This window comes from Phoxinus phoxinus, assembly GCF_949152265.1.
Source record: "Phoxinus phoxinus genome assembly, chromosome: 14".
Classification (NCBI taxonomy): Eukaryota; Metazoa; Chordata; class Actinopteri; order Cypriniformes; family Leuciscidae; genus Phoxinus; species Phoxinus phoxinus.
In genome coordinates, this window is record NC_136889.1 from 12997246 (window position 1) to 13012481 (window position 15236).

Sequence of the window (15236 nt, forward strand, 5' to 3'; positions counted from 1 at the left end):
CTTGCTTACTTCTCCACGCTACGCTTCGTCCAGAGGACTTAAGAGTTTCAGAGCTTTGGACACGGCAGACGTTCGCAAGCCTGACTGACTAATGCGCCTTCTCCCTTTCCAGCTGCCAGAGAGTCAAGCCTTTGGAGCTATCAATGACTTCTTTGTTTGGTTTGTTGCAGAGTGCCCCCTCTTTCAGCCCATTGGAAACATCTTCCGACCTCCAGCAATAGTAAGTCCATGCTTCTTTTTCCCCTCACAAATGTTCCTTTCCACCATTTTCTGATGGTGTATGCCTTGTTGTATGTGGGTGTGTTTGTGTGCCTGTCTTGCTCTCCAGCCATCTATTCTCAGGCAGAGCTGTCACGGGGCTCTGGAGATTTCCCTCGTTTCCTTTTTCTGTTTCCTGAACGACCATTTGCAATGCAGGCTGTCCAGTGTAGGCGTTCGTGTGATGTATGTTTGTAAGCATGCGTGCGTTCGTGGAGGAGAGGCCACGGATGGTGTGATGATTTGTTTCGTGCTGAAACTAGGGACTGAAAATAAAGCCTGGATGTCTTTTTAAGAGAGATAAGAGACCTCTAACGTCCACCCATTCTGTTAGCAGAAATCCCCCAAATTTGAATGTGCTGTTTGTGAAGCACACAGTAAAGTGACAGCTTTCACTATGGCATTTACGTGATCATGCATTCACAATACTGACATAACAGTCATATTATTTAAATTTGAAGATATTTACATTTAAACAAAATGTTTTTTCATTTATTAACTTGGTGAAAAATAATGATAATAATGAAAAATAATAATAATTATATATATATATATACAGTTAGGTCCATATGTATTTGGACACAGGCACAATTTTTCTTTTTTTCAGGTATTTACCAACACATATTCAAGCTATAGTTATTTAATGGATATGGGCTGAAAGTGCACACTCTCAGGTTTAATTTGAGGGTATTTACATCCAAATTGGAGGAAGGGTTTAGGAATTACAGCTCTTGGGAGAGCCACCCCCCCTTTTTCAAGGGACCAAAAGTAATTGGACAATTGAATCAAAAGTGATTTCATGGACAGGTGTGGGCTATTCCTTCGTTATTTATTCATTAATTAAACAGGTAAAAGGTCTGGAGTTGATTCTAAGTGTAGTATTTGCATTTGGAATATATTGCTGTGAACCTACATCATGCGTTCAAAGGAGCTCTCCATGCAAGTAAAACAGGCCATCATTAGGCTTCAAAAACAAAATAAATCCATCCGAGAGATAGCAGGAATATTAGGAGTGGCCAAATCAACAGTTTGGTACAATCTGAGAAAAAAAGAATCCACTGGTGAGCTCAGCAACATAAAAAGGCCTGGACGTCCACGGAAGACAACAGTGGTAGATGATCGCAGGATCCTCTCCATGGTAAAGAAAAACCCATTCACAACATCCAGCCAAGTGAAGGACACTCTCCAGGAGGTAGGCGTGTCATTGTCAAAGTCTACAATCAAGAGAAGACTTCACGAGAACAAATACAGAGGGTTCACCACAAGGTGCAAACCATTCGTAAGCATCAAGAATAGAAAGGCCAGATTAGACTTTGCCAAAAAGCATCTAAAAAAGCCTGACCAGTTCTGGAAAAGCATTCTTTGGACGGATGAAACTAAAATCAACATGTACCAAAATGACGGGAAGAAAAAAGTATGGAGAAAGCTTGGAACAGCTCATGATCCAAAGAATACAACATCTTCTGTTAAACATGGTGGAGGCAGTGTGATGGCATGGGCATGCATGGCTTCCAGTGGCACTGGATCACTGGTGTTTATTGATGATGTAACAGAAGACAGAAGCAGCCGGATGAATTCTGAAGTGTATAGGAATATACTGTCTGCCCAGATTAAGCCAAATGCAGCAAAGTTGGTTGGACGGCGCTTCACAGTACAGATGGACAATGATCCAAAACACACTGCAAAAGCAACCCAGGAGTTTTTTAAGGAAAAGAAGTGGAATATTCTGCAATGGCCGAGTCAATCACCTGATCTCAACCCGATCGAGCATGCATTTCACTTGCTGAAGGTAAAACTAAAGGCAGAAAGACCTACAAACAAACAACAGCTGAAGACAGCTGCAGTTAAGGCCTGGCAAAGCATCACAAAGCAGGAAACCCAGTCTTTGGTGATGTCCATGAGTTCCAGACTTCAGGCAGTCATTGCCTGCAAAGGATTCTCAACAAAATATTAAAAATGAACATTTTATTTATGATTATATTAATTTGTCCAATTACATTTGAGCCCCTGAAAATAGGGGTACTGTGTATAAAAATGGTTGCAGTTCTTAAAATGTTTACTTGATATTTTTGTTCAACCCCTTTAATTAAAGCTGAAAGTCTGCACTTCAAATTCATATTGATTGTTTCATTTTAATTTTATTCTGGTGGTATACAGAACCAAAAGTATGAAAATTGTGCCTGTGTCCAAATATATATGGACCTAACTGTATATATATATATATATATATATATATATATATATATATATATATATATATAATTTACAAAGAAAACATTTATTAACTTACATTTATTGATTTAGCAGATACTTTTATCCAAAGCAAATAATAAGGAATACAATAAGTTTCAAACACTGTCTAGAATAGTACCTGCTAGAACAGGGAGAAAAATACAATATAGTGAAAAAAACCGCACATTTATTTATTTTGTATTATTTTGATCCAGAAAAACATCTGAAGTATCGTCTAAAGCATGCGCAACAAAAATAGAATCAATTTAATGTTATGTAAGCTTTCTTTAAAAGCATTCTTTAACTTAACTCGTTTTTTTAAACAGTAAATAAACATATTCATTAAAGTAAAAAAAAAAGTCCATGCTTCCTTTGCCAAAAATGTAACAGTAAAACATACAAATGAATGAATCTTTTGTGGTATTTACATCTCTCTTAAGAATCTGTGGCATCTTTTAGCCTAGCGGTCTTCACTTTTGGTGTGAGGATCTTTGTGATGTTTGGATGTGGTGTTTATTGTTTTATCAAAAGCCACATGGTTTAGTGATAAACCAGGAGGCCAACTAGTGTTCAGCCAAAACACTAAACCAAAAATATGCTCTCATGACTTGAGGAATGTCTGAGAGACAAACCCTGTGTAAGTGTATTCCTGAGAGAAACATAGTTTTGCCTTATGGCTAACAGATCCTTGAAAAGGAGCCGGACAGCATGAACATACTTCAGCTTTACTGATGGTCAGATAAATCTGGTAAGACCATCTCCGCTCCAGCAGTTGTCAGACAGCTGCTCAGGTTCCTGGGTTTGGAGCCAGTGGCGTCTGGAATGACGTGTGCTCACTTCTTCTCACTTCTCCAGCGGAAAGCATCCGAAGCATCCCAAGGGTCATGTCATTCTTGGGGACTTTACTAAGTGTACAGTATAATGGAATAATTCATAAAGCTGGAGTCACAAGAACAGTGTCTTGTACGCACACATCATTTTTGTTGAATAAGGGGTATTTTATTGTTTCCAACTACGTATAAAAAAAGTAGGAAAGTATGCTAAGGCCCTTAAGATTTTATTGGTGTGCTGGCTGTTACGGCCCATAACTGTAACTGTTAATATGATTCCCTCCGAAAAAGAGCTGCCGATGTATAGGACCATTGTCTGTGCATTTAAAATCCTTGTCATGGATAAATTCCTTCTCAGTCCCTTTAGCATGTAGGCCATGTGAGTTTGTTGTGTTAACCCTGTTGGAAAAACAGTCTCATTCTGGTCAGGCTGGGCTGGTTTGGGGTTTTGGGCACTTGTAAGATGGTCAGACCAGCAAGACCAATTTAAAACAACTAAGACCATCATGCATTTTTGTTTTTCAGCAGAGAATAGTCTGCTAAAAACATAGCATGGTCTTACTGGACTCAATATTATTTCTTTATTGCATACAGCATATTGATAAGTAAGCATGATATACTTTCGTTTTCCCTATACCAACATAGACTACAGCTCATTATTACATTATTACAGAAGACAAAAAGACAACTTATTAAAGGTGTGCATCCCTAAAGAACTTCTTACTTTTAGGTAAGCACACACTTTAGGTTTATATGACTAACTGCTACATGTGGAAATCTTCAAGCATGTTTTTTAAAGGATGCCACACAGGCCTCTGAGGAATGTTCTGATAAGGGCCAGAGCAGCTGGCGCTGTCCCATCTATATCAAAGAGCAGTCAGTACAGGCTGACTAAAAACGTCCAAGTTTTAAACTGTTTGGCAGTATTAAAAGTACATAATTAATATATATTTTTTTTTCAATCATGTATTTTATTCTTCTTTTTTTTTTACATTAGTAAAATAATGTAAATATATATCACTTTAAAGCGTATAAAAATAATAACAAAGTATGCACAGGTTTATGTTAGTGTGCTCAATAAATCTTCAATTTACAGTTTTTAAAAGTAATTTTTTTCTACTATATAGTATTTTATGTTGTCTACAGTATATCTGCTTGTAATAAAAATACATTTATTTACATATAAACACTAGAATTCTGTTCAGACATGTCGCGTGAATATGATGATTTATTTAAGTCACAGCCTCATATCTCTATTTGTGCCCAGCTCGACCTGTAAAGCAGGCGACAGTGAAGCAGAGAAGGACAGCTTGTCTGCCAGTGGGCAGGCAGTGCCAGAATGTGATCGACACACTTACAAGAGTGTCCTGGAGGGCGGCGACATCCCACTGCAGGGCCTGAGAGCGCTTAACAAGCGCAACCCCAGCACTTCTTCTAAAGGTAGGCTTCCACTCTGTTTTTATATAAGTTTAATTCAGGTTTGAAATGATTTTGGTTTAAGGATTTCTACTTGAAATATGATTAAAATCATACTACATTATTGTAAAGCTGGCCCATTTGTTGCCCGTTGAGCCCTCTTCATCAGCATTTTCTACATTCCTTCCTTCACAATACCACACAAATAACACAGCTCATTTGTCTTTCTGTGTTTCGTTAAAGCTGGCCATTTTTCACAGTTGACACATAACAGATGTCCGGTTTGACCTTTAGTCATTCACTCGACGCCGGCTTGTTAGACAGAATGGGCACATGAGGTTCATCTCAGTTGGGTGTCCAACTGCTTTAGAAGTGGGCCATGGTGTGAGGAAAGGGGCTGTACGTAGAGATTAATGGGGGGATCTGATGGTAGACACTCACCCTGCAGAGGAGATAAACATGCAGCATGTTCAGGGGTGGTCAGGTATGAGGGGGTCAGCTGTCAGAGTGAGGTCATGAATGGAATGCTAGCACATTTGACCCCGAGGATGGGCCGCTCGGGTCGGCAGGGGGTGGAAAGCGGAATGCACAAGGGTTGAGGATGATGACTGTATCCGTTAATAGTTAACATGACCCACATGTTTAGACAATGGCTTTGTTGACCACTGTGTGAAGATCTTTTTTTAACTCTTGTTTCTGTCTGCTTTGACTTTCCAAGACAACATGTTTTGCATACAGAATATATACAATGCAGTGTATCTTGTTGTGACTTCTTACATTTATGTTTCGAAATGCATAATTGAGTATAAAGAAATCATTAAAGACAAATATATGAATTAAAGCACATTGCAAAATTTTGTTTAATCCAAATGATGTGAGTTTCCCTATTTTCCCCCTTGCTTTTAAGTAATCATTACTATCTATACCATGTTCCTGCTGCATTTTTGGCAATATGCTGTAAATATCTATTAACATTCTGCCTGTAATTCCTGTGGATAGCAGCTGGTAACTTCACAGCACACTAGAGGTTTCTATGGTGAGAATTCCCAAGACTTGTAGTGCTTGCATTGTTGCATTGCAAGTTAATGACCACAACGGGAGTAAGTGCCTGTCTTGGAGCGGTTTGGGGGAGTCTGCGATTGGCCAAAAAGAAAAGCATATCGGCACATTTGGACAAACCTTCACAATAGGAAACAAATGGTGCATTTGGTTGGACCAAAAAACTTATTGGAAGTCAGAACACAAGTAAAGTAAATGCTAAATTTTAGATTCATTGTCTTTCAGCGCATTTTTTATTTTTTAAAACAGTTTTTAAACATAAAAGAGTTACTGAGGAGGTCACATGAATTACCATGGGAGTCACATGCATGTTGGAGGTGACGTTCCACTTGGCAGTTTAGTGGTACAGTATTTTGATTCATTGCCAGTTGTAAGTTAAAGCAGAAATAGTTAATTTTCTTCCTTTTGTTTTAAACTAGGCCTATACTCGTATTTATGGATTTGAAACTCTGCTCACACAGGACTGAATATTGAATATTTTTGTTTTGCAGTTTGCCAGGAGTAAAATCTCTTAGTTGTTATATGATTTATTAATGACTTTAACAGTCTCCTAGACTTGTTTAAAAATTGCACCATTTAATACTGACAGATTTGAATCTGAATTACCACAATAAAATATTCCAAACATACTATTCTTTTATATGGTGTTCTTTTTAGTACAAGTAATTAAGTTTATTTTTATTTTTAACCTTTGTTTACTCCAAATTGCAAACCCCGGCCAGCAGTCGATTTCATTGGCCAACTCCATCATGCAGTCACCTGTCGAGTTCAGACTTCGTGGATTAGGTCCAGAGTTCAGAAAGATTATGGATAGACGCCATCATGACAAACAGTAATGCTGCTGTCTATCAGAATCATATGTGCTATCAATGCTAAGGTTAAGATTAGGGTGGAGTGTTTAGAGGTTATTTGAGGCAATCTGCACGGTGATTGACATGACCAATGAAATATTTAGAATCGGCTGCGGGGTGAGGTTTGCACTTAACTGGTTTTGGGGGGAAAATAAGGCAATGTATTGCCTTCAAGTTTAATTAAATTCAGAGTTGAACCTGCTTGAATGCTTTAGATAAAATGGACTGACAAAATAGACTTATTGGAGTATTTATTTAGTAATTAATGTAACATTTCTAAATTATTTGCCAGTTGTGTGATACTGTTGTGTTCGTGCTTGTTGCAAGTGTAATCTAATGCACTCTTTGTTCTGTTACCCTGCATGCCTGCCAGTGGATTATAAAGGTGGGAATGGCTGTATGATTTCACCCTGCTCTTCTGTAAATACTCACTCAGTTCTTGCCACTAATGCACTAGCTTCTCAATACAAGACTAAAAAGTCCTTGTCAGCCACCAAAGCCTGCATCCCTCAAATCCTTCCCTCCAAGTTTAAGCCCAAGTTATCGCCCTCTACCGATGAGAGCCTGGAAAGACGGACCGAGCAGACACAACAGCGGCCCAAAGCGCACAGCTGCGAGGATCTGCATCCGGAGGCCTGTGGCTCACAGAATGGAGATACGCAGAATGCCGATCACAGGTTAAATTCAGCTTGCAAGGGCAATGGTTCACCCGAGAGCAGGAACCTTCATAAAAATGGACCTGTTGTGGGATCTGTGAGGAGCACTGCTGAGTTCTCCGCCCTCTATCGAAACATGCATAACATTCAGAGGCCGAGCTCCTTGGGCTCTAGCCCCAACGGCAGTGTCCGCTGCTTGGCTTCCTTTTTCGAGAAGCCGGGGGGCGACATTACCCTGGATAGGACTGAGTTCATCCCCCGGGATTCCGTCACTTTTCGAGTGATGGAGTTTGAGCGTATCATTCAGCGTTCGAACTGTGCGCCCACTCGTTCTGCCTCGATGCCCATACTCCCTAGTAACCCAAGCCCTTCCCACAGCCCTGCGCCGGCCTACTTTCTCCAGTCCGCTTTGTCAGCTGAGACACTAGTCATGCCAGAGCCTGCACATACTGAGGACTGGCCAACCATGAATACAGAGGCCCAAACACCCAAAGAGAAAGCTTCTGTGTCAGACGAGTGCCTGAACACCTCAAGAATTGACTTACCTTTGGAAAATGAGGGCAAATCGAAGGAAAAAAACAGTTGCATTCATGATGCTGCCAAAGAGACGCCCTCCAGCTGTACCTCAGAACCCACAGGTAACCATCACCATGATCACTTCCCCTTCCACACCAAACAAAGCAAGTGTAAAGGCACCTGCCCGGCTTCCTACACACGTTTCACCACAATCCTCAGGCACGAGCGGCAACAGGCCAACACCCTGCAGGAGAAGAGATCTGCTCCCCCAAGAAACTTGCTTCTGATGGGACCAGCTCCTTTCTCCTTACGGAGGTCCTTACACAGTCAACAGGCCAAAAAGACTTGCGCTCTCTCCGCCATGAAGCCCGTGGCCGGAGAGCTCTTCTCGGCCAGGCCGAAGCCTGTGATTCCCCAACGCCTGTCCTCTTTAGAGGTGCTGGAGAGGCTCAGTAACGGAGAGAGCTCTCCCTGTGAGGGGTGCAACTCGGATGACCTCATGGATGTGGAGGGCTCAGAAGCCAGTAAAGATCACTCTGAAGGTGGCTATATTGAGAGTGTCATGAGTGTCAGATTGTCCACACTCATGTTCGGGCATGACTATGTCTGTGATCACTCATCTTCCTCCAGCCTTTCTCTCTCTTGTCTGCTCTTCTGTCATCACTGAGTGACTTTATTTTTTCCATTTCTTCCGTGTGCACTGTTTGGCCAACTTTGTGTGGTTTGTAACCAGATTGGCATATTTCTGTTGTGTTGTGTTTAAGTGTGTTACTTCACTTTTTTTTTTTTTATTCTCAGACTTTCCCTTCAGCCATTTAGTATTATTTTTGTATTGCCTTTGTAATACATTGTCCAGATAACTATGACCAGGCATACATATAAAAAAAGAACAGATCAAAGTCTTGGTAAAAAGTACCACCCATGGAGTGCAACAGTGACTGAACCTTTCAGCTGCCTGGGTTCTGAAACTGTTGTTCCAAAGGGATTTCAAGGCATTCTTCAATAAAGTAGAAGCAGTTCTTATTTGTTTATTTTTAATGCTTAATTTTAAGCAAAAGTGTATTTGAAATTTAAGTCAAAACAACAAAGGTACCGCACTTAAGATGTTTTATGAGGGATTGATCTTCTATGCATTCCATAATTTTTTTAATTATGTAATCAAATCATAAACAGTGGTATAATATAAAATGATTGACTTTAAGTCAGATTATATACATATATAATCATGTATAAATAAGTTTATATATACAGTATAAAGAAGTTAATTCAAGTTTATTCCAAAAAATTAAAAGGACAGGTCACCCAAAAATGTCATAATTTCCTCACCCTCATGTCATTCATTAAAATGTCTTCTTTGGAGAAAAAATAAGAGTTTTTTTTTTTTTTTTTTTTGTCCATACAAGTCAATGGTTACCACTTTTCTAAATATTGTCTTTTATGTTCCACTTAAGAAGTCAAACAGGTTTGGAATGACATGAGGGTGAGGAAATATGTCAGAACTTTGATTTTGGGGTGACTATCCCTTTAATGTTCTCTATAATGTTACTTTTGTAAAAGCCAGATTCCATGAATCCATTATGAAGTATTACTACATACCAGAAGTTCTGTTTTCATCCTAACATTGAATAATGATAAGAGTTGGAAACTGAGAGGAATTTTGGCGCAGGATTCACCCACATGTCATTTAGCTTCTTGTCAGCTTGAGAAAATATTTCAGGCCTCAAATGTTATTGAACAGATGCATTTTGTACATTAAACAGACATTTAAAATTGTTTCATGCACTTACAACTTTCATCATACTGCAAAGCCTTTCACAGATTTGATCTGAAATTAAAAGACAAATTTCATAGAATAGTATAAACATGAGTCGGTTTTTACTCTGTTTAAGGATCAGGACCAGTGCATTCAAATGGCTATTATGTTTTTTGTTTTGTTTATTATTATGTGGTTGTCACTTAATTTTCTATTTTTTAAATCTGCATTATACATATAACACTAGACATTTTTGAAAGGAATGTCAAAATGTGTATTTGTACCATACTTTTTCCATGATGTTAAGTTTTGATGCATGCAACTTTTTATTTTGACTGACCATGGCTTATGCTTATCCTGCAGATCTCAAAATACTTGCTTTATGCATAAACTATTCTAATGTTAAACTGTAAGATGTGTAAGCCATTTTATGTTCATGTCATTTTATTTATATATTTTATATAACATCTTTTGTTATATTTGTGTTGTTTCCAGAATGTCTATATCATCCCCATTGACATGCTCTATGAATGGAAATTTCAGAGATATGAAGTGTTGTGGAATGCTTGAACCAAGACTGACTTGAATCATTGCACTTACTCTTACTTTATTTATTTTATTTTGCAACAGAAAGTGAATCCTATGTTTTTTCAAACAGACTCCGATTCCTCACATCCATTAGGCCACGGGGATCATGGAGAGAACCCAGACGAGACTGTCCGGAAACGCTATGGAGATAAAGAGGTGCCATATCTGTTTTGACATTTTATTCACACTGCAAACAAATGATTTTCTTAATTGCTATGTTTATGTTGTTTTCCAGGAACAACATATAAACATCCTTAAAACAAGATACATTTACTTGAGAAGTAACAATTTAAAATATAGCTGCAAGCAGCGATTACGGGCCCAAGCCGGTGGCACCAGGAAGACGGTGCCACCGGCTTGGGCCCTCCATCGCTGCTTGCAGCTATATTTATTTATATATATATATATATATATATATATATATATATATAAAAATCCGCCACCCCGGTGCCTTTAGGGTTCCTGTGCACGACGGGCAATAACGTAACTCCGCTTTGACTGTCGAGAAGAAGTCTGCTTTAGAGCTTGTATCAGTGTGGGTTCTGCAAAAGTGCGCATCGAGGCCACATATAAGAAAATGTTTTATATATATATATATATATATATATATATATATATATATATATATATATATATACATATATATATATACCGTATGTGTGTATATTTTTTTTCCCCTCCCTATTTTTAACATGTATATTATTATTCTATATATAATAATAATAATAATATATATACATATTATTAAAAATTTTGGATGCTAAACTATTCTTTATTATAGGCTTTGTATTTCACTCACGTTCCAATATTGAAAAATGATCCTCTTCAAATGTGCAAAAATGTGCTTTGAAACATCACAGTGGAGCGGTGCTTACTATGAACGGCACAAACTGTACAACTGACTATTTAAACAGAGCAGTGTAATTTTTATATGTAAGGTTGACTATTTTATTAAGGCTATAAGGAACATACTGCGATGTCAAGATTGCAATGCACGTGTGTGTTTGTGTGTGTGTGTGTGTGTGTGTGTGTGTGTGTGTGTGTGTGTGTGTGTGTGTGTGTGTGTGTGTGTGTGTGTGTGTGTGTGTGTGTGTGTGTGTGTGTGTGTGTGTGTGTGTGTGTGTGTGAAAGACAAGCCAAGAGATTTCTTTATCTTTTAATGTAGGCAGAAATTTACACGCAGCAATGAAGGTTAAAATCTTGTCACTGTAACAGACACCCAGCCCCACACACACACAGAGAGAGAGAGAGAGAGAGAGAGAGAGAGAGAGAGAGAGAGAGAGAGAGAGAGAGAGAGAGAGAGAGACTGGTGGAGTGAGGGGGAGGGGAAGGACAGACAGAGGGAGAGGGAGACAGAGAAAATTGAAAAAAAACAAAATAATATCCTAATTGTGACGGAAAGTAGACTTTGATTATGTTTAAATATACATAAAAATGCCGTGTTGAATTAACTGAAATGAGTGTAGTTTAATAAACTGTTTAAAAGAAGAAAACACATGTATACATAGTATAAAACACTTGATGGCACAATATAACTATTTTTAATAGACTCTTTCTGCCCCCCTCCCCACACACACACACACACACACACACATACACACACACACACACACACACACACAGATCCCCCCTCCCCTTCCCTCCCCTCCCCACACAGACAGACACACACACACACAGAATGGCAGAGAGACCGAGAGAGACACAATCCACATTCAAACCACAATATCTGACTTTCTGTTGGTCGGAGCTAATGACTGTAAATTAGAAAGTTGTTTGGCTTGATAAGATCAATGTACACGCTGAGTTTTGTAACTGTAGGTAAAATTATAACTAAGTTATAACACACTTTATGCATCCTTTTTTAATCATAAATTTGTTTCCTCGCCACGGCCAAACCGTTCGAGATATCAAAAATCCCCTGGCAATTTATCATCTTCCATGTCTTGACTTCATGCTGACCGAGTTTGGTGAAGATCGAATTACATTTCTTGGAGGAGTATATAAAATTCCAGGGGCGTGCGTTTTCATACAACCCATAATAGCCGACTTCCTGTTGGGCTGGCGTAAAACTTAGAGCACGAAAGTTGTTCGGCCCGATGAGATCTATATGTGTACCGAGTTTCATACTAATTTATGCAATATTCAGTTTGATATATGGACCAAGTTTTCGGACCCCGTTAAAGGGGGCGCTGTTGAGCCCCCCTGCCACGCCCGGGTACCAGCTTCAAGCCCGGCCCTGATGGCCGCAGGTTCTGACCTGTGTGCAAAGTTTCAAGAGTTTTCGAGCACGTTAAGGGCCCCAAAAGTGCCCGAGAAGTCCCACACAGCAGAGAAAGGGTTAAAATAAAGCCCCCCCTCCTCTCTCACACACACAGACACTGAGAGAGACTGGCAAAATTCCCATCAAATCACATTCAAACCAAAATATCTGACTTCCTGTTGGTCGGAGCTAATGACTGTAAATTAGAAAGTTGTCCGGCTCGGGGAGATAAATATAAATACTGATTTTTGTTACTGTAGGTAAAACTAATACCCCATTTTTGACTAAAGGTGGCGCTACTGAGCCCCTTACCACGCCCGTTTCTGAAACTTTGCACAAGTGTACTAGGCAATAAATGTAAAGTGTCTGTCGAGTTTCATGCAATTTCAAGCATGTTAAGAGTTTCAAAAACTTTAAAAAAGAATATTAAAGTTTGATGCGTTGCCATGGCAACAGTATTTAAGATATCAATAATCCTTTCACAGGTCTACATCTGCCGTGTGTTTACATTATACACATAAAGTTTGAAGCAAATCGGGTAAAAATAAGAGGGTGATTTTAAAGCATTTTGAAAGTGACACACTTCATGCTGCCAGTTGGTGGCGCTATAACTTTGACTCACAATAGTCACATCCATGTGATCGGCCTCTTACAGCGAACACACTGCTGAAGTTTCATCCAGATCAATTAATGTATGAGGATGTTATAACACACTTCCTGTTTCCAATATTCGCCATAAATTCGTTTCCTCGCCACGGCCAAACCGTTCGAGATATCAAAAATCCCCTGGCAATTTATCATCCTCCATGTCTTGGCTTCATGCTGACCGAGTTTCGTGGTGATTGGTTGAATTTTCTAGGAGGAGTATTTTAAATTCCATTGCATGTGTTTTTTAAACTACGGCAAATAGCCGACTTCCTGTTGGGCTGGGGTAAAAAGTCAGAGCACGAAGGATATATGAACCGATGAGATCTATAAGTGTACCGAGTTTCATATTATTACACGCAAGCATGTTTGATTTATGGACCAAGTTTTCGGACCGCGTTCCAGGGGGCGCTGTCGAGCCCCCCTGCCACGCCCGGGTACCAGCTTCAGTCCGGCTCTAATGGCCGCGGGTTCTGACCCATGTGCAAAGTTTCAAGAGTTTTTGAGCATGTTAAGAGACCCAAAAGTGCCCGAATAGTCGTAAGAAAAATAATAATAAATATATATATATATATATATATATATATATATATATATATATATAAATAAATATAGCTGCAAGCAGCGATTACGGGCCCAAGCCGGTGGCACCGCCACCCCGGTGCCTTTAGTTGCACTAAAGGCACCAGGGTGGCGGTGCCACCGGCTTGGGCCCTCCATCGCTGCTTGCAGCTATATTTATTTATATATATATATATATATATATATATATATATATATATATATATATATATATATATATATATAAACCGCCACCCCGGTGCCTTTAGGGTTCTTGTGCACAACGGGCAATAACGTATCTCCGCTTTAGAGCTTGCATCAGTGTGGGTTCTGCAAAAGTGCGCATCGAGGGCGTGAGCACCGTTCTGAAACCTAAAATGAAAAATTAGACACCCTACAGTTTCATGGACTTAACGGACACATGAAATCAGCAGCCATTGTAAGTACACAAGACCAAAAATTCATATGAAGTGTGGTATATATATATATTAATTTTTTTAAGGGACAAGACAGATCATTTGACTTGCCTGACCTGATTAGAACAGTGAAAAAATTTAAATAAAAAATGGGTTGTGCAAAAAGGCGCATTTTTTGCTAGATTTTTTAAAAAGTTTAAATATATCAAAACAGAAAGATTTTTTTACATTTAAAAGCGTGCAATGAAAAACAGGAATAGGGGAGGGGAATGACCGACAGAGAGAGACAGAGAACTTTTGAAACTAAAAAAATAACATCCTAACTTTGACAGAAAGTAGTCTTTGATAATGTTTAAATATACATAAAAATGCAGCATTGAATTAATTGAAATTAGTGTACTTTAAAACACTTGTTTAAAAGAAAAAACACATTTATACATAGTATAAAACACTAGATGGCACAATATACCTATTTTTAATAGTCTTTCTGCCCCCCTCCCCACACAGACAAACACAGGAGGGGCTGTCTGTGTGTGTGGCTGCGATGTCAAGATTGCAGTGTGTGTGTGTGTGTGTGTGTGTGTGTGTGTGTGTGTGTGTGTGTGTGTGTGTGTGTGTGTGTGTGTGTGTGTGTGTATGAGGATCGATCGAAAAATGGAGACATAAAAACATACTCCGTCATTTTGTTCATACAGGACATCATTCAAACTGCTAAGTGTTTCCTTATATTTGTGTACACCAAAATCACACACACACACACACACACACACACACACACACACACACACACACACACACACACACACACACACACACACACACACACACACACACACACACACACACACACACACACACACACACACACACACACACACACACACACACACAACAATGTTGACTGTTTTTGTTCTGTTTCAGCAGCGAAAATAGTTAAACAAAGATCACAGCAGAACCATCGCGCATCTCAATGTTTTTTCATTAGTGAATGATTCCGCATTTTGAAAGAATCGCTTGACTCAAAGATTCAATGATCAATCCATAAAGATCTGTGTCATTCATGAATGATTCAGTCGTTCGAACGACTCGTTTGAACGAATGAATCAATGACTCGCTCATTAAGACGGTCGCCTGGCGACACCTATAGGAGGTTTAGTGTTATGTTTAAAAGTAGCCTTTCATTCTTTGCAACGAT

At 39.1% G+C, this 15236-nt stretch overlaps 2 protein-coding genes across 5 annotated transcripts in view; both read left to right on the forward strand.

Moving 5' to 3' along the window:
• sorbs1 (sorbin and SH3 domain containing 1) overlaps positions 1-15236 on the forward strand; it is a 67671-nt gene that overhangs the window by 31680 nt on the left and 20755 nt on the right. For all 4 annotated transcript variants that reach the window (XM_079634937.1, XM_079634938.1, XM_079634939.1 and 1 more), the window contains 3 exons: positions 171-220; positions 4588-4760; positions 10230-10315. In XM_079634937.1, the coding sequence (XP_079491063.1) occupies positions 171-220; positions 4588-4760; positions 10230-10315 (309 nt within the window). The remainder of the gene's footprint in view (positions 1-170; positions 221-4587; positions 4761-10229; positions 10316-15236) is intronic.
• Positions 6853-8692, forward strand: LOC307010342 (sorbin and SH3 domain-containing protein 1-like). Its single transcript, XM_079634942.1, has one exon. It carries the CDS (start codon positions 6983-6985, stop codon positions 8483-8485), a length of 1503 nt encoding a protein of 500 aa, XP_079491068.1. The 5' UTR covers positions 6853-6982; the 3' UTR covers positions 8486-8692.